Here is a 27071-nt window from a genome sequence, read left to right as displayed (position 1 = left end):
AGTTCTTGTGCAAAAGAAATGAAAGATTTCCAACAAAGAAGCTGTAGAAGTTGATCCTTGTGAGAGTAATACCAATCAAAATTACCATCACAACTCAAGATAATTCAAACTGTTAAAACAGAAAACAGTTAAATGGTTTATTGCTCCTATTGCAGCATGTGGAATGGACATGGACTACATTATGGAAAAGCTGTTATTATTATTCAGTATATACCAATATGCCAAACCTGAATGACAACTTGTTGATATCTGCATGTTGTGTAATTAAACACCTGGCTAGAAAAGATGATTTCAGACTCAACTGGCAACTTCATTATGTCATGGATTTTTTAAAAATTACATTAAACACACACAATCAGATGAAGGCAAAAGTCAGTTTCTGTAAGACTGATTTGGGGGCACTCTAAAGATATTATGAACTTCTGACTGAGTGACAGCTGTAAGGTGATGTTTACATTTGCAACATGCACAGTGGAGAGAATGTTGGCATACCTCTATGTTACTTTCAAGTACTGTTGATTAAATGTCTTTGGATATTGCACTTGTGGAAACTGTACACGAACTAAGCAGACAGCTAATCGAAGTGACTGCTCATGTGCTCAAATAATCTGACTGAATTAGTCTAAAGTACACTATCTTGTGCAGTTATTAAAATAGGGAAAACACATTTTGCCAGACTAGACAATACCAGCTTCTGAAAGCATAGCATAGCAGTTTTTTGACAGGTGCACATTTGAAGTAAGTCCAAGCTGTATCTCTATAGCCCAAATTAAACCCATCAATCATACACCAAAATAAAGGGAATTAAAAGCTCTTTTCATAATACCTAAGATATACAAGGTCTTTTTTAAACAGCCAGTATAACAAGTGAAAAAAACGGGGGAATTTTTTTTTTAAATATCTAAGCATATGTAAAAAAAATACAAAACTGTAGAACATCACCTTTAGCAAATTTTATACCAAAGATAACTATAGTCAGAGACTGTATGCAAAATAATTATGCAAGTGGTTAAAAGGAAATGATATCAAGAGTACAAATATTATATAAAACTTACAACATGATACAAAGAATAAAATGCTACATAAAACTTACAGCATGAAAAAAGCAAGCCAGCACCTTTACAACCACCACTGATAACATCAGGTAGTGAATCTTGTACACATCTTCCCTTTAGAAATATAAGATGATTGTAATGAATACTTCAATCAACAATGAAATTAACAACTGACAATTAAGGAATCATGATGTTAACATATAAAATAAACACAACTATATACCTCAAAGAATACAAAATGTACATGTATATACTTGAAAGCATCATGAGATCTAAAATGTCTAAGATTTCTTACATTCTTCTGAAGTGGTAATAAAACTTTGCAGTTGGTGAAATTTATTAAAGTGATTTTTGCCAAACTTCCTGATTTTACAAACTTCTAAATCCACATACTGATATGAAGACATCCCATTTTAGTTAAGACAACACAAACGCTTTCATTTCCTAACTTTTAGCATCCTCGCTTTAAAAAACACCAAAAACAAGAATTCGGCAGAATGTTCTGTGGTGGCATAATCCAAGAAGTCTTGCATAGTCACTGATGATTTAAGAAAATCACAGTGAACTTAACAATTGGTCAGTGATGTGATTAATATTCCTAATTTGAATGCAAAAATAAAATTTCATAATTTTACATCAGGAACTGACTGAGCTCAAACGTAAAAAGATAAATGTAGGAACACAAAAAATATCAATGTGACATAATTTTCTCAAGATGTTGAATACACCATGTAAGTTTCACGACTTTACATACAACAATGTGAGATAAACCAAGCTGAATGCCAAAACTTATCATAATTATTGAACAGGAAAAGTAGGTCACAATGGCCTACTTTTGTACCCTGATAAGCAGTAGCCACCAAGATAAATACACCCATCATAAAATCTATGCAAATTATAATGCAAAAGTTATTGAGGTAATTCTAAGTTATGCATTTTGCTTTAATAAATCAGAAAAGTGATAGGTTCATTAGAGAAATTATATTTTTTTCTCCTTTACTCCTTTTCTTAACACCTTTACTTTAAAATATTGACGTACATCTTTACACAAATGAAATGATGCTCTTTTTGTCCATTTAATTTTTCTTTATGTACACCTTCAATTATGCAAAAGATAGTATCTTCCCAGTCAGGTTTTTTTTAAATCTTCACTAACCATGACCTATATCTGGACAAAATGTTTGATATGTCCTTTTTCCTTGTTCTTCTTCTTTAATCTCATTTAAATTTTATTCCAATATTCTGTGTCCAAATAGAATAGATAAAGAAGTTTTTTTCTTATATTCATGTAATTTATGTATTTTGGGTATATATGAAACAGAAAGATTTGTCTGAAAATCTGTTGGAAATTTATTTGTTATTGTTAGTTGGATTTTATGTCAATTTACATACTACTGTGTACATGTAAAAATTATTATTAAATATAATATGCAAACTGCCTGAAATAAGCAGAGAGACAGAGAGAGAGAAGTACAAGGATGTGTCTGATTACCTTTGAAAAAATATCATATATTACTTATAGAATATACATTTAAATAAAGATAAACTACATATCTGACTCAATGTAGTGTTTTTAATACTTTTTAGTCATCATAGGACCAATTTAGGCAGAGTCTGCACTTTACTATATATTTCATGATAAAATACTGAAATATGTAACTAATAGAAAAATTATGTTTTCTGGCCACAGTAGCAGTATCAATTTTCAAACTACTTTCATTTTATTTTTAGAAAATATATCTGCCCTTGTGTATTATTTTGACCTGTATTTCCATATTTAGGCCTTTTCTTCTACTTCTTTTCTTTCTCTCTGTCTCCCACCCATCTTCTCTCTCTCCCCATCAGGATGAATAGATCTTAAAATGTGTCAAGACTGTTGACCCTCTAGCATAAATTTATGTAATCAATCAGAATGGGGCCATCAAAAATGCCTTAAAAATGAAACCCAAATAACAAAAAGCAGGCTTCATGTATCAACTTTTTTTATAATTAGTCTTCCACATGAATTTTGCAAATTGTCACTAACATGACCTGTTGCTATTCGATACTATGTGTCACCCATACAGCCCATTACACTCAATGACAAAGAGTACACATTTCTAAGAAAAACTCTTGTTTACATAGATTAATAGAATTGGTTAAGTAACAATTTTAACTGTAATCACAATCATAATCAGGTCGGAATACAATGGAGAAATCAGGCATTGATTAGTGTTGACTGCGAACTGAAATAAAGTAGCAGTCAAAATTTTTGGGTGCAGCATCTATTACACAAGAAACTGTAAGCTTGCAAACATACAAAAATTCTGATCTGACTGCAGAAAAAAAAAATAAAAATAAATAAATCTTACAACAATTAAAATCATGTTTAATGATGTTACATCCTTAAGTCTGTTGAACCATCATGTCATGTTTCTACAATACCCCCACCCAAGCAATGTTCACTCTAACAATCCATGCAAAAATTACGTTAACAAAAATAAAACTCTCTTCATTTTAGTAAGAAAAGATTGATTTATTTGACAAAATAGAAAATATGAAGATTATATCTACTGTCTACATTTTTAAAAAGTTGATGCCTTAAAATTATTGTAAAATTTTGGAATTTCTTTTTATCAGTGTAGAATGCAGTGGTTAATTGTTGTTGTTGTAGGGTTTAATGCCATTTTTCAACACACGATAGGCTATACATGGCGGCTAGTATTAATGGTGGAGGAAGAACCTGGAAAAACCCCGGAAAGAACCACCAACCCACAAGAAGCTAATGGCAAGCTTTCTCACATAGCCACACTGGCCGAATCGGAGACTCGAACTCACGCAGACAGAGGTGAGATGGCAACGATCCGTAACGGACAGCGCTTTAGACCACTTGGCCACGCAGTGGTTAATCAAACTGATGCAGAATAGAGATACAAATCAAAGCTTTTTGCAGTAAAAAATATTGAGTTAAAAATTCAGTGAGATATTTCCTTTTATCTACTGTACTAAAAATATGCAGATAACTTTATTTAATAATAATTTTTAATATGGTGTAAACAATTATAAAATTCAGAAAACGTAATCCCTGTATGTAAGGATATCAATGATATATGTAGATCATTTAATTTATATATGATGGGTACACATTTTATCCTGCCTAATGTGTTTATCCAGAAGTTCATTTTTATTAGGATCTTTTCTTGTTTGAGATACATTCAGGGAAGCAAACAGAATTATTGGGGGGGGGGGGAAAAGACGTATGTGTCAGCTATTAAATTTCATAGATGTAAATCAAAAACATGTTTATAAGTGAAATCAGGTTGGGGTGGAAGTGCCCCTCTTTGCCCCTATGTGCAGGCACCCATGGGTTCATTTTTTTCTATCAAGAGATTCCAAGTCTATAAAACGTCACACCAAAACATGTTTCTCATATTTTTTAATAATTTGCATCATTAGTCTCTTTTGATCGACCACTTGCATTAGTGCACTTGTATGACTCTTTTAAGATATTTAAGGATTAAAATGCACATTTCCTTCACTTTACTGGAACAAGAAATCATAAAGGTCTGATGAGTTAGTGCTAAAAACATATGACAGGTCTTTAAAAAAATGTCTGTTGTAGACCTCAACTTTCAGACACTGTACCACTTACACATTTTTATTACTAACAATAAAGGCTGAAATAACTTATATAAATTACTTCTGTTTCATCAACCTGTGAAGAAAGAAGGTAATATAATTTCAACTTTACTAGTTAACAATGGCCAAATATACTTCTAAGGTGTTTAAAGTAACAAAATCCAAAAATGACAGTAGTCTAAATATCATGTTATTCATCAAATTTTACAATGAATTTATTTTGGTATTTTTGCACTGTTTCTCTAGAAAAAATACACTTGCTTTGGTAAAGAAATTTGGTTAATAGGTCTCAGAATGCTATTTCCAAAAGATTCAAGATGTACTGAGAATTGCTGTTATTCCCAGTGTTACTAATGGTCTTATTTTGGAGATCTGGATGTAACATACATTTATACACATCTGATCCTATTCAAACTCTCAAATAATGAACAAATTCTTAATCCTTTTCCACGATACCTTTTAGGTTCTATAACATGCAGTAAAAAAGTACCATATGTGGAGAATATGTATGTAGAAGTAATATGTGACACTACAGCACGCTATGGCTATGTTGTACCAACCAAATCTGGACAATGTCCCCCCTTAAAGTTCTAAAACAGAAAGAGAGGGGGTCAACCTGGGAAAAAAAATGGAGAGTCAATTCAGCACCCATAATGCACAGAACCCCTAAAACAGGGTTTTAATAATACAACAGAGTTAAAATTAATTATGTTACATTTAATGACAATTCTCGCAATGGTTATGGAGAAATGCCAAAGGATTTCAAAAAGTAATATTAGATACATAAGGTGCAGCAATCTTTTTTTATTCAAGTCCAAGACTTAATGAAGATCACTGTGTATGTAAAGATTAATGAACTGCCCCAAATAGTAATATAGGAGGAGTAAAAATTATAAGGAACTGCCTATAAAGCAGAACTGCAGAGTACAAAGTTTGCGTAATTATATAACCTCTGCCAGCCTTTGATTAACACAGGTAAATTACTGTCCTAAATAGGACCTCAGTACTTGCCTGCATCTGTGAAGTACAGATGCCCACAGAAAAGCAGCTGCCAAATATACAGCTGTGAAGACAAAGAAAAGATACGGAATGGGCATCTCTCCTGCAGAAAGGAAATTTCCAGGGTTGTACTCCACAAGTTTCACCTGGAACAAATTATGAACAAGTGAAATCAAATCTGTTAACTAGCTTGCTTACTAATCATCCATTACAAAGGATCTACATTAACTGACTCAGTGCAATATGGTCACAGAATCAAATTGTTTTATATGTTAGAGAACCAGCCAATCTGTGGTGGCATATTAAATAATGCATCTTAAAGAATGAAGGTTGCTATCTGTCTGAAAACAATTCCTGGAAAAAATCAACGCATTTTTTAGGAGAAAAAAAGCAACATTTTCGATAAGTTATATTTCGCAAAGGATACTTACCCAGATCATATCAACTTTAGGGATATAAACCTGTTACTTCCTGAATCGAGCCCTATTAAAAGACAAAATTCAGCCCATCATTATCATATATTCATATAGATAAAAGGCAATAGCTCTTTGCCCATTTCCTCCCACTGCCACTACAAAGTGTCACTAGTTTTTGAGCTAAGCAATATAGCAATGATGATGTTGCATGGTGGGGTGGCTGGAAGTGTTTTAAAGGTCACCGGCCATACTCCAACATTTTCCTATTTATATCAGATTTGCATTACATGATTAAAAATAGTTATACTCGCACACAAAAAAATAAATTTTTTTATCAAGTGTAAGAAATAATAATTAGTCGAAATAGAAGTAAACAATGCTGTTACTTCCCCTTAGTAACAATTTCCCACCTAAAGAGGACACAACCAGAAATGACGTACATTTATCCCTACAAGACAAAGTACATGCTTCTTGTTGACGAAAAATAAAACACTATAAACTATGGATAGGTAATATTTTAGATGAAACTAATGAAAACTAATTTACTGTTCAGCCTTATATAGATATGCATGCACGACGCACTAGATTGTGTCCCTTTCAAAACTGTTCCATTGTTTCAATTTATTTTGAAAATTCCCATTAATACAGGTAAAAAGAATCAATGCTGGCTTCCCTGTGTCATCAGACTTTATAAAAAAAAAAGATGAAAGAAATCAGAACACTTAAAGAATCAAAAGGAACCAAACCTGACTTCCTTTTGTCGGCTGACTTCAGAAGAACAAATCGACACACTAAAAAGATACCAAAGTCAATTTTCCGGGGTTGATTTGCATTGTTATAAAATAACCCATGTATTTGATATCCTGTCGGTAAGTTTAAACAATGAGTTTATTGCTCCATGCCAGTTGTGTTTATCACCTGGGCTTCTACTTGTTTGCCATATGTAATGTAATCATAATTGATGTTTGAAGGGCAAATATTATACACAATAATAACTTGCTTTAATAATACTTCTGTAACCCATGCTAGCAAAAAGATTATCATTTGCACTCACAATGAATGTATTTTAAAATAATGGTTTTTTTTGCACGAGATACCTACTTAAAGTTAATCTGGATACAATACAATCTGGATCAGTTTGCAATAAGTAACTTATGCGTAAATGGCAGGTGCCTTCAAGCAATCGGGTGATACTTTCGTCTCATTTGCACTTTTGTTATTTGACATAAGCGATACACACTACACTAAGGATGCATACGCAAGCCAGCATCCGCTACATATACGGGTTTCTTGGATATATATTTTTCAAAAATAATTTTTGCATGATGAACAAAGAAGGAATATCTGATAACAATGCAAGGTTAATTTGTTTCATTTTATTTTCAAACAAGCGTTTGTTTATCAATTTATTTTGTACTGGGGGGGGGGCACAAATTAAACACAAAATTATTTCCTTTCTAATTTGTACGCAATAATGGAGCAAATATGATTGATGATATTTACCAGTAATGACAAGCTTTCAATTTACGCATGCAAACACTAAGACAGCTTGAAAAATAAAAACAATAAAATTAACTGGTAAGAGCTTCATATTGCAGCAACTAAATACTGACAAAATGCACAACATTATTCTCTCTCTCTCTCATGTGTAATCTAGTATGTATTGTATGCAGCTGTGTTACAACGTGAAGCCTAAAATTATGTATATTTGTTATAATATCTCATGTACACTACCCTTAGCAAAATGTATACATATTATGTAGAATATTATCTGTTACGTATTTTTGTTTTATAAATGATTATTGATAATTTGACTGGAAGACTTAAATTGAGAATGTCATTGTGCAGATGCATATATTTGTTAGCATAAAAAATGTATATAAATATTTTAATTAGAACAAGCAAGATATGTCAGTTTGTGTTTTCTCTCATAAATATGTACATTATGAAGTATGATTATTTTCTTTCAAAGAATATCAAAATAGTTTGTTTAAATTTAGGTTTTTTCCCCCCTAAAACCTATCTTACCTAGCATCTACTTTTTGTTGAAGAAAAAGAACATACAAACTATTGTAAGTTAGGCCGAATTGTATTTCAAGTTGGGCCAAATTATCTTTGGGCTAAATTCACTATAATCCAGCATAAATGATACAACTTTCCCATCTCTCCCCATTCAATCCCACAGATTAAATACTTTTTCTGGTAAACATGGTTTTTCGGAAAAAGAAAGAATGCTTTTTCCCATCATCACTCTTTTGGTTACATCCATTTGCAACACTGTGCACCATATTTGCTGTACAAAGGCATGATCGTAAGCTATATCACATAGACATTTACATGGGGAAATTAAGCACCTGAATGGCTAGGTTGAATAGAAGGGATAAATGTACATCATATCTCCGTTTTGGCACGCGGAAACTACCGATTGTTTACGGAGATTGCTGAATAATTTTTTCATTTTATAAAGCAGAGTTTTAAGTCTAATTAAACATTTTTATGGTGTGCATGCATAACCAATGTGTTTTGTTTATAACTATAATAATATCACACGTTTGTACAATATAGGTGGCAGGTGACCTTTAAGTAATATGACCAGGTAAGTATTCTTGGTGTTATGTATATTTAAATTAATTGTTTGTAAGATTTTAATTTTTTTTTATTCCATTACATGCTATTGTAATGTAAAACTGTTTACTGGAGTTGACATTGCCCAGAAGTAAAGCATTGTAACTAGTTGCTGACCTTCAAAATCAGTTACAGTTTTGGTAAACAACTTTTTTAAAAATTTGTTTATCTTTCTCAGAGTAAGAATCATCAAACTGACTCAAGGTCATAACCGTACTACGTGATATAAAGCACGTGTCAAATGGTAAACAAATGTCTATTTTTTCCTGAAGGATGAACTTTTGACCCCCATCTGGGCATTTGTTTTGCGTCTTAGTTAGACCTATAACTGGTTATTTTGATAAGAATTCCATCAGTTGTGCTTTAACATCTGACAAATTAAGTTGCATTATGTTGTGAACAGTTTGGGCTGAATTTTTATTTTCTTCTAATTATTAAATTCAAATGATTGTTTTCCCTGGAAATAAAAAGTGCTCTGATAATTCTTGGACAAAGACATTCATTGAAATTTATACTGAATTCAAAACTGGAATAATATTTTCTGTGGTTCAAAATGAGACTGTTGACACATCTGCACTTTGTAGGTTATTACTGATGTCATCGCCTTCCATCTTGGATTTTCATGAGGATTTGAACTGAGATTCACTTAGAACTTTACAATGAAAGGACTTGTTTTTTAATTCTTGGATTATTTTTGGATTTACTTCATAAAACCTTAAGTTCATTTTTCTCCTTTTCCATTTTGTATTCTAGGGAAATAAATTATTTGTTAAATTTTACAAAACTTGTTGTCTTCACTCTTTTTTTGTTACTTATTTTAAGAGCATAGATTCGTAACATCAGAGAAACTTAATTTACTGAAAAATTTGCTCTTGCCTTCTAATACATTTCCCGATCATGTTAATGTTATGAGAATAGGTGATAGGAGGAGGGAATGCAGATGGAAATGTTATATTTGAACGCTAGGCTTCAAAGAGCATTTTACTTTCATGTGACGAAATCCCCATGCAGTTACTCTGATCTTTTGCGACCAAGCATATAACCCACTTTAGCCACAAATATAGGGCTTAAGGGGTAATATACTGTTACCTGGCCTTCACTGCGTAACAGAGTCATTTATGCCACAATTTGTCTCTGTGCAATTCAAGTCTAAATCTCATGGAAGGCCCTGCATGGATAGGGTCTTGCATGGCTGCAGCTCTCAATGCATCTATCAAAGAGAGGGAGCATGTGATGACTCGCTGATTGCCCCCAGACAGCCACATATTTTGGACCACAAGGGCCTGGTTGCATCATGAAAACAACCTAACCATAAAATCTGAACTACAGTTTGGTAGGGTCACTTACCTGGCATGCTGAACTTAAAGCATCAAGAAATTATGTTCTGTATGATAGTCAAAGAGGTTTGGTCAAGAGACTCAAATTTATTTTAACTGAGCCATGTTAAAACCCAGGACATATTCTGTTTTGGAAACAGGGCTAGGGATTCTGGTTGATCAAAATAAAAACTGAAGAGCATGTCTCATAGATCTTTATCATGACTGATATGCTTCTGCCATGATGCATGAGTATGTCAGATACCAAGAATCAGTAGCCTTTGATGATAACTGTGCCAAAGTTTTCTCCTTGTAAAGTCAGGGAAATAAATCAACCAGGTGAGGGACTGGAGCACTCAAAAGGACAATCTTATTGACTCAGCACCAGTCCCTACAAAGAAGCCACTTTCATTATGCTTTCAGAGTGGAGGACCCTTTTGCTCACAAGATTCCACAACTATAAAGTCTATGAATTGAAACTTTCTGGAGTGTTGGCAAGGACATTACATCTGCCAGGAATTTGATAAGTACAGTGATATGAAATTGGTAGCACCAACATAGAAACTACCAAGCCAGAATGCACTGATCTGGTGATTTGGTTCCACCCTAGGTCACTACTACAGAGTTGTCAGACATAATGAAGACTGTTTTCTCCCAGAGTTGGTCCTTCCAGAACTGAAAGGTGTTGATAACAGCCTTCATTTTGAGGGGTTGATGTGGAGAGGCAGTTCCCCTGTCCCCATGTGTGCTTCTGACTGTATCAAAGCCCAGCTACAGGTTATCTCCCACACAACACAGTCATCTGTACATATTGTCACTTCTGGATTGGGCTTTGCTTGAAGAATTCCTGTCGTGAGTCAACCATGGTTGCGCCACTGACATATGGATGGTCTTTCCTCCTTCAAAGATCCTGACCTGATTGAATGGACAAGAAAATGGGCACCACTGAACCTGCAAAGTCATCTCTGCATAAAAAGCCTTCAAAGTGGGATGCCAGAATGAATAACCCTAGGAGATGCAAGAACTCACTTTGATGAAATCTAAGTAATGTCAGAAACAGACTGTGACTATGATAACATGTACTACAGAACACGAGTGAGCCATAACAGATTGCGATCAGTGATAAACTTCACATAAATATGAACAAAACACTGGGATGGATAAAGACTGAACTTTTCCCAGTTTACCAGAAAACCAAGATGATTCAAAAGGGAGATCATTTCTGTCCTTGAGAAGAATAGAACTCACCATACCTTTCTGAAGGATGTCATCCAAGTACACCTCCATCACTGTAGATGAAGTCAACTGAACACGATTTTGTAAAGACTCAAGGGCTGATGTTTAGTCCAAATGGAAGAAGTTGAAACCTGTAAACTTTGTTACAGTAAACAAACCAAAGAAATTTGTGTGACTCCAAGGGACATGAAAGTATGCATTGGTCAGATCAGTAATGATAGCATACCGGTCCCTAATAATATAGCATAACAATCCCTAATAATATAGCATACCGATCCCTAATAATACAGCATACTGGTCCCTAATGACAGGTGGAGGACATGGTGGAGGGCATTCTAGAGCCTACAATACCTGACATATCTCTTCAATGGTAGCCTTAAAACTGAACTTGAGTCTGCTACACTATGTGTAGGATCCTGTTCAGGTTCTGTGTCTACATTCAGATAAACCATCCCTGGTAGCATTGATAAGCCACGGTAACTGCGGTTAATCTGACATAAAAGCATGGACAGCTGGTTTGCCAGAATACTGGTCAGCACAACTACAAGTCATGTGACAGGCAGTATGGCCAGTATCAGCCAAAGCAGTGATATGGCTGGACAGACAAGATCACAAAATTCAATGTCATGATAGGTATTTCACTATCAGCCTGGCTAGATGGACGCATCTGTCACTAGGATCCCCATACTGAAGAGAGATGAAGCTGAAGGCACGGCTAGATGGATGCATCTGTTACTAGGATCCCCATACCTGTAGAGAGATGAAGCTGAAGGCACGGCTAGATGGACAGATCTATTAGTCAGATCCCCAAGACTGAGATGGGTGGATGGCTCCAAATGGCAATAAAATATTTTGTATGGATCCATAAAAAATTTGCACACGGACTTACCCGCCCAAAGGCCATGCTTTCATATGCAGAGGATGGGAGAAGGGCTTACACCCACTAGGCTGCCTAAGGATGGGAAGGGGGGACTCTCCCCTATTAAGTTATAATTACCTGTGGAAATAAGAGAGGGATAAATGGGGAAAAATTTGATCAGAACTTACTAACTGCATCATTGTTTCCTATACCAGTCAATGCATCTGTCATTCAAAGGATGGCATAGATAGCTGTGGCAGCAAAACTTCAGAGTTTTGCTCCCAAATCTGCAGATGTGATATTAGTTGATGGTTGTGTATGTTGCATGGGGCAGGGGGCAAGGAAGGTACCAGCAATGTCACCCAATGCATCTATAAACATGAACCACAACATGTTGTACCATATGGTTCAAATAGACAATGTCTGAAAATGTGACAAATTCACAAAAAGACAGAAGAAATATTAAAAAAATAATGTATGCCTCCTGCACAGCAATGTTCAATACACAATATAGATCCAAATTCCTGGAAAGATAGTTATTTTATTGTATTTTACACTCTGATATTGGTATGGATTTACAGAAGGGAACTCATACTGTACAACAGCAAAGTTTAGAAACTAATGACATTTGGTGGAAGTAATGGGCCAAGTTATTGCCCTTTGTCTATATGATACAGACAGAAAAGACATATTTTCATCTTTTTAGTGGGGCTGGATTCAGGATGTAACAGGTTTATAACCCAGAGAACAAAGTCGAAAGAGAATCCTGCACATGCATAATTGTGTGCATTTGCAGGCTTCAAGCTAAATCAATTTTTATTTTACAACTGTCGCTGCACAGGAGTTACTGGATATAAATGGGGAGATCTAACCAGGCTGAGTATTTATAGTGGGCATCTACATGGGAGTTTGTGTCAATTATTACTTGGACTTAATATCATTTTCATTGTTTTAAAATTTTCTTCTTAGACTGATCATTCGTAAGTTGTGTGATTTGCCAATCTTACCATAAAAATACAGCAATCTGGACAAAGATTTAACATTGCACTCTATGGGAACTGAATTACCTGTCTGTGCCAATATATGGTACTTTTCAAACCCAAGTGACAAATCACTAGCAGTAGATCAATAAATCCACACAATAAATCAAAAATGAACCGTGGATGGGCCCATAGGAACACGAAAAAGAGCTGGATTGTCAGAGGCTATTGCACTGCATGTGCTCTGCCCACAGCAAAGCTAAAAACTGGTGACACCTGGTGCTATGAAGGGGATATAATGAGCAAGAGTTACTGCCCTTTGTCTGTCTAGCAATAGTGTGTGTGTGTGTGATTTGAATTTTTAATGTAGCTTTAACAATTTTCAGTCATACCGCTACAACGTCTGCAGTGTGGCAGTTTATAGTGATGTGTAGCACTGGGGTATCATGCCGAAGACATGCAGCACGATGTCCCACCCAGTCATATTATCCTGATACTAGACAGACCAGTCCTAACACTAACCTCAATACTGTGTGCCAAGCGAAGCAGCTATTAGTACAAAGTTATTAAGTTTTTGGTATGACTCTGTCGGGGTTCGAACCCGCAACCTCCTGCATCCAAGGCGGATGCTCCAATCATTAGGCCCCAGAGCGGTCTATCTAACAATAGACAAGATGAGACATTTTTTGTCTTTTACTAGAGCTGGATTTGCAAGGTAGCAGGCTAACATTCCTAATGTATTTTGATTGGGGAGCGTATTTGAAGGAGAAACATTCCTTTAGGGGATTATATCAGTTATAAGGATAAAAAAATCCATGAAATAAAACAACACCAGTCATCCTTCCACAGAGGCATAAACACGTGTGTATTATCCTTGTATTATGCTATACTGTAACTGCCAAAAACTATTATAATCCTGACAAATAATGGATTAATACCTTGAAATCAACTCCATGATACAAAGTTCAATTCCCAGCAGGGTTCCTGCAATCTTTAAAAATATAATTCCAAGACTTTTCTAAGACCGTTTTACCAATTTCAAGAGTACCTACTAAGTAAATGTATGACCTCAAATTACTCACCTAACACTTAAATTTAACACATAAACAAATTTTACTGCTGACTTTGGGCATATTGATCCTATCGGATAGGACATTCTCTTTTAAGTGCCATGAGTATAATGAATTTGAATTGTGTTAAGATCCCTGGACATAGTCTGACAATGAAGCTTATGGGGAACTAACAAAATCCATTGCTGAAGGTAGGTAGGTTGGTAAAACGTTCGCATCATCAAACAAAAATGCAAAATAACCAAATTCCATGACTTTTAATGACTAATGACAATTTCAAAAGTTTTCAAGGCCCTTGAATTGCTTTTCTGTAATTTAAAAACTTTTCCAGGATTTCCATGACTGCAGGAACCATGTCCCAGTGCTATTAGAGGAAAAGATTAGCAACTGCACATCAAGAATTCAGATGATCATACATGAGTGCACGTTTCAAAATAAAATTATCATGCTTTATAAATTTCACCTGGAAATGTATATTATTTACCACATGATGAAAGATATTAATTTTATTCTACAAAACCAAAGAACATAGGATAATTACTCAGAAATAGATTCCAAATTACTCTTAAATGCATTACATGTAATACTTATATTTTATGAGGTGTTTGGAGGTTCATCAATATGATACATACATAAACATATTTATATATGTGAAACTACAGAACAATTTTATTCTACAAAACCAAAGAACATAGGATAACTACTGTGAAATATATTCTTAATTATTATGAAATATATTCCAAATCTTTGGTCACTATGCCCGTGACATACGTGTTGTACTTACATTATTTGTAGTGTCTTGAGGTTCAACAATTCAATGCATATATAAAATATTAATATAGGCACATTAACCTTTTTAACCCTGTAGTCATGGGAAAACAAGTAGCATTTTGAAACCCAGTGAATGTCACAAGTGCAGATGACCTATAAAGTATGTTAAATGTACCCCTCACACAATACACAAATAATGAACACTTACAGTTAGGTTAATACTTGATGATTCCTCCTCTTCCTTCTGTCCAAGACAATTGTGAAAATAAAGGCTGTACATGCCTTCTTCTTCATCCCTCTTTATATAAACCCAAAACTGAAATAAATTTTTTTATAAAACAAAAATATGAATCCTATGCTTTGGACGACATTTACTGTCACTCTACTAAATGACCTGGATATCTGACCTTAGGCCATGTGCCACTTGCAGTCTTCCTATAACTTGTGTACCCAAGTAAAGAAACTGGGTAAGGTTTTCTGTAAGCATACATTTTCATCTATTTGCCCTTTACACCATGGTTTCCATCATAAAATGGATATCTTAAAATATTCAGGGTCTTTTCTTGAATGCACTTTTATGGGGTTCATTCTTATTTCGAAAAACTTGTGCCAGAGAATTAACCAAATAAATGAAAATTGAGTGCAATACCTAAATCTCTTCATTAAATCCATCTTAGATTCAGAAAATTGAGCCCAAAGCAGGTGACTAGCCATCAACTTGATATTTACCAGAAAGTATAAGCTGAGTGATACATCAATGAGGATACTCCCATTTGTGGGGATGGGTGGGAGGGTTGAATAGATAGCAATGTGTTTGGATAAGCATTATCAGAGAAATATAGTTTGGTGGAGGGGGGATAAACTAATTTTAATTTTGTATTACATACCTGATAATATTTTATCGTATGCCATTTTCCAGGTGGCAAGTCCCAGTCCAAGCTAAATACTTCCCTTCCATACAGTAATTAGTAACTGGAGGCCCAGACTTGAAAAGAACATGATCTCAGTCAGATTTTTTAGTCTAGGCCAACATACAGAATAACTCCGCCATGGCCGGTCCCAAGCCCGGGTGTAAAAAGAGGAGGGTTGGGCATGGGGCTAGCAACCCGACCCTGTAAAACCCCAACTTGCTACAAAAACGCCAACAAAACAAAAACCAGAAACTGAAAGCCTGAGGGAGGAAGGGTCTTCTGGAAGATTTATGATGCTATGTGGTGAAAGCCACGAGCCTGCGAAGCCATAAAGCAGACCACCCTTCTATCAAACAGGAGAATTAACATCGCAACATGGAATGTGAGGACAATGTATGAGGCAGGAAAAACAGCACAGGTAGCAGCAGAGATGAGGAACTACAACCTATCCCTACTGGGCATTAGTCAGACAAGATGGACTCAATCCAGACAAAGAAGACTGATGACTGGAGAGATGATACTGTATTCAGGACATAAGGAAAATAATGCACCTCATACACAGGGGGTGGGGCTCTTGCTGTCAAAGCAAACATATAATGCACTGATAGGATGGGAACCACATGGGCCCAGAATCCTCACGGCAAAGTTTAGGACCAAGAAGGAGAAAATAAAGATGAACATCATACAGTGCTACGCCCCAACAAATGACAGTGAAGAAAAAGATAAGGATCAATTGTACAACAGACTACAGAATATAGTAAAGAGCTTCCCAGACAAAGACATCAACATCCTCATGGGTGACTTCAATGCCAAAGTTGGGTCAGACAACACAGGGTATGAACAAACCATGGGGATCCACGGCCTGGGCAAGATTAACGAAAATGGAGAGAGATTTGCAGACCTTTGTGCACTGAACAACCTGGTCATTGGGGGTACCATCTTTCCCCACAAGAGAATCCACAAGAACACATGGACATCACCAGACCATGTGACAAAAAATCAGATTGACCACATCTGCATAGTCAAGAAGTTCAGAAGATCCCTGCAAGATGTTAGGGTGAAGAGGGGAGCAGATGTGGCATCTGACCACCACTTAGTTGTCGCAAGGCTGTAACTTAAGCTGAAGAAGAAGTGGATGGGCACAAAAGAGAAGAAAACAAAGTATAACATCAGCCTGTTGAAAGATGCAAAAACTAAAGAAGAATACAGACTGACACTTAACAACAAGTACCAAGTGCTACAAGAACTTCTTGAAGATGAGGAAGACAATGCAAGCAACAGATGGCAGAAAGTTAAAGAGGCAATAAAATCAACATGCCAAGAAGTACTAGGCTCCATGAAGCACCAACAGAAAGAATGGATTTCAGCTGAAACATTGTGCAAAATCCAGAAGCGTAAATAGAAAAAAGCAGCAGTAAATAGCAGTAGGACAAGAACTACAAAAGTAAAGGTACAAAAAGAGTACACTGATGCCCACAGAGAAGTCAAAAGAAGCATCAAGATAGACAAGAGAAACTATGTTGAAGGAATGGCAGCAGAGGCAGAAGAAGCAACAAGAAGTGGAAACATGAAGAAGCTGTACGACATCACCAAAAAGCTGTCTGGCAAGTACAGCAAAACAGAGAGACCCATAAAGGACAAGCAGGGAAAGACCATAGCAAGTACAGAACACCAAATTAAGAGATGGGCAGAACATTTTGAAGAACTGTTGAACAGGCCAGCCCCACTAAATCCCCCCGGCCAATGCAGATCTCCCCATAAGCTGTGACAATCCCACCAGTGACGAGATCAGGAAAGCCATCACCAAGCTGAAGAATGGCAAGGCAGCTGGACCTGATGGCATCCCAGCAGAAGCCTTCAGAGCAGACTTAGATGCTTCAGTGGAACTGCTATACCACCTCTTTGAGAAGATCTGGGAGGAAGAAGAAATACCGACTGACTGGAAGGAGGGACACCTCATCAAGATCCCAAAGAAAGGCAACCTCAGCAACTGCTCCAATTACAGAGGAATCACACTCTTTATCAGTACCAGGGAAAGTCTTCAACCGATTCCTCTTGGAGAGGATGAAGGAGGCTGTTGACCCACAGTTATGAGATGAGCAAGCGGGCTTCCGGCAGAACAGATCGTATATGGACCAAATAGCTACTCTTCGCATCATTGTCAAGCAATCGTTGGAGTGGAATGCTTCACTCTACATCAACTTTGTCGATTATGAGAAGGCATTAGACAGCGTGGACCGAGAGACACTCTGGAAACTTCTTCGCCACTATGGCATCCCAACCAAGCTGGTGAACATGATCAAGAACACTTACAATGGAATGTCCTGCAGAGTCATTCATGCAGGACAGCACACAGACAGCTTCCTAGTGCAGACTAGCATGAGGCAAGGCTTCTTGCTGTCGCCGTTTCTCTTCCTTCTCGCCATCGACTGGATTATGAAGACGTCCCACCAATGGGCGGAGAAATGGGATCCAGTGGACATTGTGGAGTCAACTTGAGGACCTGGATTTTGCTGATGACCTAGCACTCTTGTCCCATAGTAAGCAGCAAAGACAGGACAAGACCGACGTACTGGTGGCCACATCAGCACAGATTGGCCTCAACATCCTCAAAGTCACACTGCAGGGAAGTCCACTGGAAGAGGTGGAGTCCTTCACGTACCTGGGCAGCATTATCAACCAGCAGTGTGGCACAGATGCAGATGTCAAGGCAAGGATCGGAAAGGCGAGAGCAGCTTTCATACAGCTCAAGAACATCTGGAGTTCCAATGAAATTTCCTTAACTACCAAGATCAGACTGTTCAACTCCAATGTGAAGTCAGTCCTACTGTATGGAACAGAGACCTGGAGAACCACCAAGTCGACCGTAAAGAGAGTTCAGACCTTCATCAACAGCTGCCTAAGAAGAATTCTTCAGATCCGCTGGCCAGACACCATCAGCAACACCAACCTGTGGCAAAGAACCTCCCAGCTTCCAGAAGAGGACGAAATCAAGAAGAGAAGGTGGGGTTGGATAGGACACACCCTACGTAAGCCGCCAACCAACATTACCAGACAGGCATTGAAATGGAACCCTCAAGGCAAGCGTAGAAGGGGACGACCAAGAAACACCTGGCGACGCGACCTTGAGGCGGACATCACTAAGATGGGTCACACCTGGAGTCAGCTTGACGGGATGGCACAGGACAGAAGCCTCTGGTGATCTTTTGTGGGCAGCCTATACCCCGGCAGGGGTGACGGGCAAAACTAACAACATACAGAATACCTTCCTCTTTTGACTTGGACCAACATCACAGGATATAGAAGGAGGAAATGTTTGCAACATTAGCAGATAAGTAATGCATATTAAAATTAGTTTACAACCCATCCTCTGCCCACAAGAGTACATTTTAATAAAAGAAACACACTATCTGTTACTATTGCATTGCTGAATGTACCAGTTAGGATGGCCCAAAATGAATAATGCAGAGATGGTGCCAAGATTTCATCAAAGGAGGGGATAACTCATCCTTGTCACCAAATTAAGGGGGAGTAGGAACAAAAAGCAGGAGTAGTAAGTGGTCAATGTTCAATATTTACTTAACACTCAAATATCCATCTTTTTCTGCCTGCTCCAATCTGTAAAAGCTCTACTGAAATCAAAATCCTCAAAAGATGTCTCCTCTGGTTGTATAAGCATTAATCTCTTGATGGTTTCTGAGGTTAATCTTATCTGAGTATGACTACTGTTCTGTGTTGTAAACCCTTTTCACAGTCTGAGGGTACACATACATAGCTAACTTAGCCAGCATGAACAAGTTTGGAAACTGTCGTTTATGGCTGTTATGTACAATTTGCCAAGAACTGTACGTATTATTTCTTGGATACTTCTACCACAAAATAAGATTATTTTTTTACAAAAATGTACTTGATCAATGTTCTTATCTGTTCCAGAATGATGTATTAGGGTTCTTCGACAGTCAATGCCATAGTCTGGTTCGGATATAGGTATTTTAATCAAATAAATATCCTAACATTTCTTTTTAAATACTTATTTATTCAATTTATTTTAACCTTTAGAGTGCTAAACAGTTTTTTGCACAAGATGCTTCAGTGCTGAATTGTTTGAAAAATGAAATGGAAACCAATTTACTTTCAAACTGCCTGTGTTTTATTTAGACTTGATATTCCGTCTTTCTACATTTAATTTCCCGACCCAACTAATTTGGGGGATGACTAACATCCCATCTGTTTTTGTCCATCCCAGTAGTATATTGGACCACAGGGGCTCATACCACTGTTTACAATTTACCTATAAAGGAAACACATACCATATCAGTAAATTGTCATCAATATGAGCTGTGATTGGACTCACATTCAACATTGTTTGACTCAGAAACACTCACTGGTTTTTCCAATAACACTTTACAGCCTTAATAGTCCTACATACTTCAAAACATGAAAAAATTCACACATTTGTGCATCCAAATAGCATCTCTGAAAATGGATAAAACAATGCAGATACTCTTACAATAGGAGAGTACACAACCACAAACTGGTAGATGACTTGGCTACAAGCTGTGCTGTCACAACTGGATCCAACAAACGAATGCCTTCACCCAACATAGGTAACTGCCCAACAACCAGATGTATCTCAGTTAAGGTTTGGGCAAAGCAAACAGCAGAATGCTCACACTGTAGGGCAGGATGGGACGAACTGAAAGTAATGTGATCAATGTGTTCTTGGACAAACATAATGTACTAAAACAATGTATTCTTCATTGAATGTATTACCCAATCACATTAACATTTAGAAAATTGGTAAGTAAAGGAAATGCAAGAACATAAATTCTCTATCATCATCACCCCTCAGAAGTAATATGCCTGCACCCTTAAAAAAAGATGATCTTTCTCCTAATGTGATAACAGCACAACCAGAAAAGAATGAACTTAGTACTGTGCAAGACATCCCCTTTGGGATGCTGAACATTAATGCTATCCTAAAAAAAAAAAATGCTGAATTAGTAAATCCAGTGAGAGCTACAAATCCCATCATGGATGAAAGATTCTGAAGTTTTGCATGGGGTCTGCAAATCTTGTAGATAGCAACCAAAGGACAGATAAGATTTAACTCTCCTGTTTATGACACCATCTCAAGCAGACTGAAGCTGAAGAAAGCAAACTGTACATGCCACTGAAATTAATCTATAATGTCTCAAATGGAAACATTACATTCGAATGTGAAACCCGTCAAAATCACTCAAATTTCCTGAATTGAGATCTTCATAAGAGAGCTCATAATATGATGATCGAAGAACCCACCTGAGCCACGAGGCCAGTGCTTGAATGGTTATATCCTGCTTTCCTGTCTTATCAGGCAAAAAGACACTGGTGGGCTCTGTGGACATTCTCAGTACAGCTCAATAGCATATAAATGCATCAACCTGATCCTGCAACCTCTCCTCTACTGAAAGATGCATCAAAGAGACTGAGAGAGACAGATGGCAAAATTTCTTTTCTAATTGCCTGTAGATGTCAACTTGTTCTTGGAGGTGAAACCAGGTTGCATCCTCATTGTGACTGAACTGCTGGAATATACTGGGGGTTAATTCGGATTCATGGACTAAGGATGTAGCTCACTGACCATGCACTGAGAATCAAGCACTATAATGCAGAGAAAATGAAGACAAGGGCTTAAACTAGGGTGAACCAAGTCATGTCCAGACCTAGAAGTGGATCATTTTGGTAAACAATACAAGCAAGCAGGGCCTGGACAGGTAAAAACAATCTTTGTTGTGACCAATATCTCTGGAACATGTCAGAAAAAAGAGAATGATAACCATTAGAGTAATAGGTGCTAACTTCTCCTCTGATAGGAAAACTAAGATGCCTCTGGGTCTAGGAATTGAGTGACAAAAGTCTATAGTTTGCAGCTGAGTGGTCCAACAAGGTGCAAACCCAAATGAAGACAGATGACATGAGAATCTAATCCATATGAAGCAGTTGACTTCTCCTTGATAAAGGATCAACAAGGAGGTTCAGCCTGCCCTGAATGTGCTAGACTTTAAAAGATATATAGTAACTGCCCTATCATGACACTGATTTCGCGATTTCATCCATGCTTAACATGATGTCCAACATTATCAGAACCTGATCAACATTATCAGAACTGCCTTTCCATGTGTTCAGTCTCTCCAATTATGAGAAGTGTGAAAACTGCATTCATTTTCAAGAGACTGATATGAAGTACTTTATCATCCACTCATTGGTGTCATGAAGTTGGACAGAATGTGGGTAGCTCCAACCTGAAAAACTAAGACTGATTTCAACTCTGACCGGAGTGGATTGGAGAGAGGTATCAAGGGTATTCCCACCATGAACCATTCCCAATCTTGCCACCTGAAGCTGCCAATTTTTAAAGAGATCACAATCTGATGATCTTATGACCCACAAAAGGTTACCACTGTGCCAGGAGCCATCTGCTGGGGACATATAGAGATCACCGAGACAAACCAAGTCCACCAACGCACTGAGCAGGACAAGGATTTGAAGAAACTCTTCAAAAGATAAAATTCTGTGTGGAAAACAACTCCAATATATCAATTATCCAACTGATACACCTGAGCAGAAGTTGAAAGTGTGCCATTGGTTTTTAGGACCTGAAAGGGCCTAGCCTCAGTCTGCCATTGGTTTTTAGGACCTGAAAGAGGCTGGCCTCAGTCTGCCATTGGTTTATAGGACCTGAAAGAGCCTGGCCTCAGTCTGCCATTGGCTTTTAGGACTTGAAAGACCCTGGCCTCAATCTGTCATTGGTAAATAGGACCTGAAAGACACTGGCCTCAATCTGCCATTGGTTAATAGGACCTGAAAGAGCCTGGCCACAGTATGCCATTGCTTTTTAGAGTCCTGAAAAAGACTTGAGTGAAAATCCAGGCTGGCTTCCAAATCATCTCCACCACCTAATTTGAGAGCAAGAGGTCAACTGCCTGAAAAGGGTGTAGGCTACACAAATGAGTTCTGCAGCCCTCTGAAACAATTACACAATCGTTGTGCAGAAAGATGTGGAACAAAGTCTGCCAAAACTGAAGAAGCCTGGTGAACACAGAAAGGTCACTAGTAAATAGCAGGAACTGTTGAGAACCAGGAGCCTTTAGCTGCCTTGAGCTTCAACACCATCCATTTGTTAGATCTGAGTGTGGTACTAAATAGAGGCTGTCCCCGACTTCACCTGAGTGTTATTATCATCCTTTAAGCCATCCATGTTGGGAACAGTATAAAACAAGGAAAAGACACTGCCACATATGCTTTAAGTGTTGTGGAACCTGCCTATTAGATAAGTTGACTCCAAAATGGAATAAGGACCAGATTGAGATCAGGTAGCCGACCAAGCTGGGACATCTGGCATAATGTGTTCAACCAGTATGATGTGGAATGCAGACAAGATATGTCATGCTGGCACAGCTGATCTGGGTGGTCAGGAAACCATTTCCAGCCAACTCAGATGGCTCTAGTGTCTGGACTGCAATGCAAGCATTAAACAGCACTGATATCTAATCAAACCTATGGCATAAGATGGCTGGGACACATCAATATTATGTAACCCATGCAGTCTTCTTACTGTCATTATGTCCCTGCATGGTCATGTGGGAGACATACACCCAGTGGATTGCCAAGAAGGAGGGATATTTTCCCCATGATCTTGAGCTTGCCTATAAAAAGTCAGATGACAACCTTGAAACCAACTCACCAGAAGGCAGTATAATATATGCTGTTCTATTAGTCAGATCATCTGAGACTCCAACATCAAGTTATCTGTATCTAGAATAACAACTTCCATGGTTCATGAAGTGACCACAGCCATCATTTCAAGTAGAATCTTTGGTGGTGGTGGGGGGGGGGGGGGTGATGTCTTCAGTGACATTGAAATTTCTGCACTCATTGTACTTGGATGTCCTTTTCACTTCAAAAAATAGGCAGAGAAAAAATACAATGCAAAAATTAACACAAACTAAGTGAACCTCGTATAGAGAAACACCTTGCAGATAAATGTGAATAAATTCCTGTGTCTACTATTTGATATCACAAATACACATTCAAGCATGGCTGACATGTGTGACTTACCCTTGAAGAACAAACGAATTTACAAACTGCAGTTATAAGGCAGCAAGCTTCATTTTCCTGATCATATTCATGTGACTGGTAAAGTATTCAGTGAGAAAATGATGACAGTTTTTGAAAGAAAAAAAAAAACAGAAAAAACTTCACATAATTTTGCACTTTACACATAACCCAATTTAACAATGAATGTTCTTAAATATTATATCTTGCATTTTCCTCAAATTCCTGCTTTACACATAACCCAATTTAACAATGAATGTTCTTAAATATTATAGCTTGCATTTTCCTCAAATTCCTGCAACATTATATGAGCAACCCTCAATTAAGAAATATATCCTCAAACAATAAAGACTGCAAATAATACAGATAACTGAGCTCTTCATTCATTTCTAAGAAATCAATACTGTGTACAACATAATTAGATTAGTCTTACATAAGCACTGTAATGTCCACTGTTATTTAGTAAAGGTATGGATGTCAGCAACTTATTGTCTGTTTCATTGCTCGGAACATCTGCTTTACTGCTTCCATTTGAAGTGTGCATGATCAAAGGTAGTAAAGTTGTACTAATGGAAGCTTTAGTGCCAGGAATAGCTGTGGAAGATGACATTGTCTCAGAAGTTGTAGTTGCAGCAGTTTGCTTTTCCAATGCTCTTCTAGCCCTGTTAAACAAGTATTGATCACTTGTGATACTGGATGTATCTTGATCTGCATCTCTTTTGGTTTTGTTGTGTTCATCCACTCGGTTTGTGATGATGAGATTTTTTACATCCTTGCCTCTTCTTTCAATAAGAATTCTGAAATATGTAAAAAAAATAATTTTGCACCTCATTAATAATACACACTTTTGTCATGGCTATAAAAATTTCTTGCACAGAAGCATGATGAAAGCTGTATAGTTTGCCTGACTAGAGATATAATTGTGCCTTTCTCATAATTTTTTTGTGGAAAATGCAAAATTAAAGTGCCTTGATTAGTGACACACCACTGCAGCCAAACTGGGCTGATCCGATGTTAGGAACTGAAACTGTACCGTTTTGATAGCAGGTCAGGTACACTAACCACTTAGCCAGAGTGGCTCTTTAAATCAAGTGCCAGAAGGGACTAACATCCTAAAAGGATTTCAAGGAATAGATTATTTATTTAACAGCCAAGTATTGAAACAATCTGGCATCTATACTTGATGAAAGATCAGCACCATTTTCCTTTAGGACCAACTAGACAGAAAGACATTTTGTAAAAATCACATGTGCATACATGATGATGTTGAGTACTGGTTTCCAAACTTGTTTTGAAAGGCAATAAAGCCTAAAAGATTGCACAGCTAATTTATATTTCAGAATATGTTCATTTTTTGAAAATCATGATAAGATCAATTGCCAAAGAGAACTCAAAAGAACATATAAATGGTACTGAAATAAAAGAGAAATTAATAAGCAGAGAGGTTAATCATAGGCCTGGCATAAAGAAACTGAGAGATGCCAAAATAATCGCTATGCTGAGTTCATTCCAAGGTAAACATAACAATTGCAGTAAAAACTGCCATCAGCAACCTATGCTATGAGCGACCACCTGTCATTTCCAACCACAATCGTAATGCACAGATTGTCTTTATTATATACACCCTCTGTTATGACCGAACACCTGCTGAACGTGGCCAGCAACCATGATGTCTTGGCAAAATATGTATTTCAACACTGCTATGAACGACCGCATCACAAAAACGATGATAAACTCCACTGACCTTTATTTAATCCCTGTAAGAACGACTGCTCATACCGTTCTAAATAAAAACAAAATTATACAAAAATAGGTGGGCTACAAATGTCTGAATTATTTTAGCTATGCTTTAGTGTTTTATAGTTTGTGTCATAAACCAGACTAAAGTATATGTAGATTATTTCCTAGTCTGGTTCCCTGCTATGTATGATCCCTGTGTTGTTCTCCGCTATTCATAAAGGGCTAAGCAATGCAGGGAGCATACAATTCTGGGAACCAGACTAATTATTACCGTACTTATCCTGCTTACCCGCATTATTGTAGGACCCAGCATCCCTATGACCGTATTGCCAGAACAGACAGACACCAGTGACCTATATGTGAACAACTGCTATAATGACCACTTGATTACCATATATATTCGCATATAAACCCATTCACATATAAGCCAAGCCCCAAACTGAACAGGTATAAAGATTAAAAAGTGCATGACCCGGGTATAAGCTGACCTACAACTCTGAGACATCTCAAGATGCATAAGGTAAGTTCTAAATGCGTTTATTTAGACAAACTTAGATTAAATAAAATTACATGTATACTTATCTCAAGGTTGGCATGCACGATTATTCAAAAGAAATGGTATAAACTTGTTTGAAAAGTAATTTATCTAATTTTCTTAATGTTTCTGCCTAATTTAGATTTGTATATAATTTGATCGAACGATGACAAGAATTTAGCAATCTCTAGTTGCTGTAACACTATCCTCTCCCTTCTGTCTCATTTGCTTATGCATTATTGCATTAGACATTTTACATCAGTGTACTGGCAATTACGTTTTTACTTTGCTTTGAAATTGTAAATACCTAACTCAATAAAATGAAATCCCAGTAAGACAACGCAATGAACAAACCATACGGTTTGATGCTAATACCGTAAAAGCTGAGTTGTAGTTTGCTTGAATGTAAGTAATCTTACACCATACATGTCAACTTTCATGCCAGGAGGAAGAAAAAAATCCACGCCTACCTCCTCATTTCATAATATCTTTCCACTTTTGCAGAGAACTCCCGATTATTACATTATGTCTTCAATTTTTATTTCTTCTAAACAAGAAAAGTCCTATATGTTCTGCTGTATCACCTGTGAATTATTGTTGTGACAAAATAATTACTTTACTATAAAGAATTCACTTCTTCACTAAATAGAATGTTAAGTTTAAACACTATTCACGTAACTTAATGATTTTTTTTACCTCTACAATAAAACAAAAACAAATAAATAAACCAGAACAAAAAAGTAAACCATAATAATAAAATCGCCCAGAATTAATTTCAATCCCCAAGAATGATCACTACGAATGCTGTAACTCCATATGCTATTGCGCCATTCCCATGAAAGA

General features: G+C 36.9%; 1 protein-coding gene across 1 annotated transcript in view; it reads right to left on the bottom strand.

Annotated features, from left to right (window-relative positions):
• LOC149778333 (protein GPR107-like) overlaps positions 1-27071 on the bottom strand; it is a 94061-nt gene that overhangs the window by 27522 nt on the left and 39468 nt on the right. The window contains exons 5-8 of the mRNA XM_089939147.1: positions 24387-24750; positions 15154-15261; positions 5685-5818; positions 1094-1169 (exon numbers count right to left, since the gene is read on the bottom strand). Of these exons, the coding sequence (XP_089795273.1) occupies positions 1094-1169; positions 5685-5818; positions 15154-15261; positions 24387-24750 (682 nt within the window). The remainder of the gene's footprint in view (positions 1-1093; positions 1170-5684; positions 5819-15153; positions 15262-24386; positions 24751-27071) is intronic.

This window comes from Sinohyriopsis cumingii, chromosome 17, assembly GCF_028554795.1.
Source record: "Sinohyriopsis cumingii isolate HCF-2022 chromosome 17, ASM2855479v2, whole genome shotgun sequence".
Lineage (NCBI taxonomy): Eukaryota > Metazoa > Mollusca > Bivalvia > Unionida > Unionidae > Sinohyriopsis > Sinohyriopsis cumingii.
Note: the sequence above shows the minus strand (reverse complement) of the source record. Positions and strands in the feature narration are given on the sequence as shown.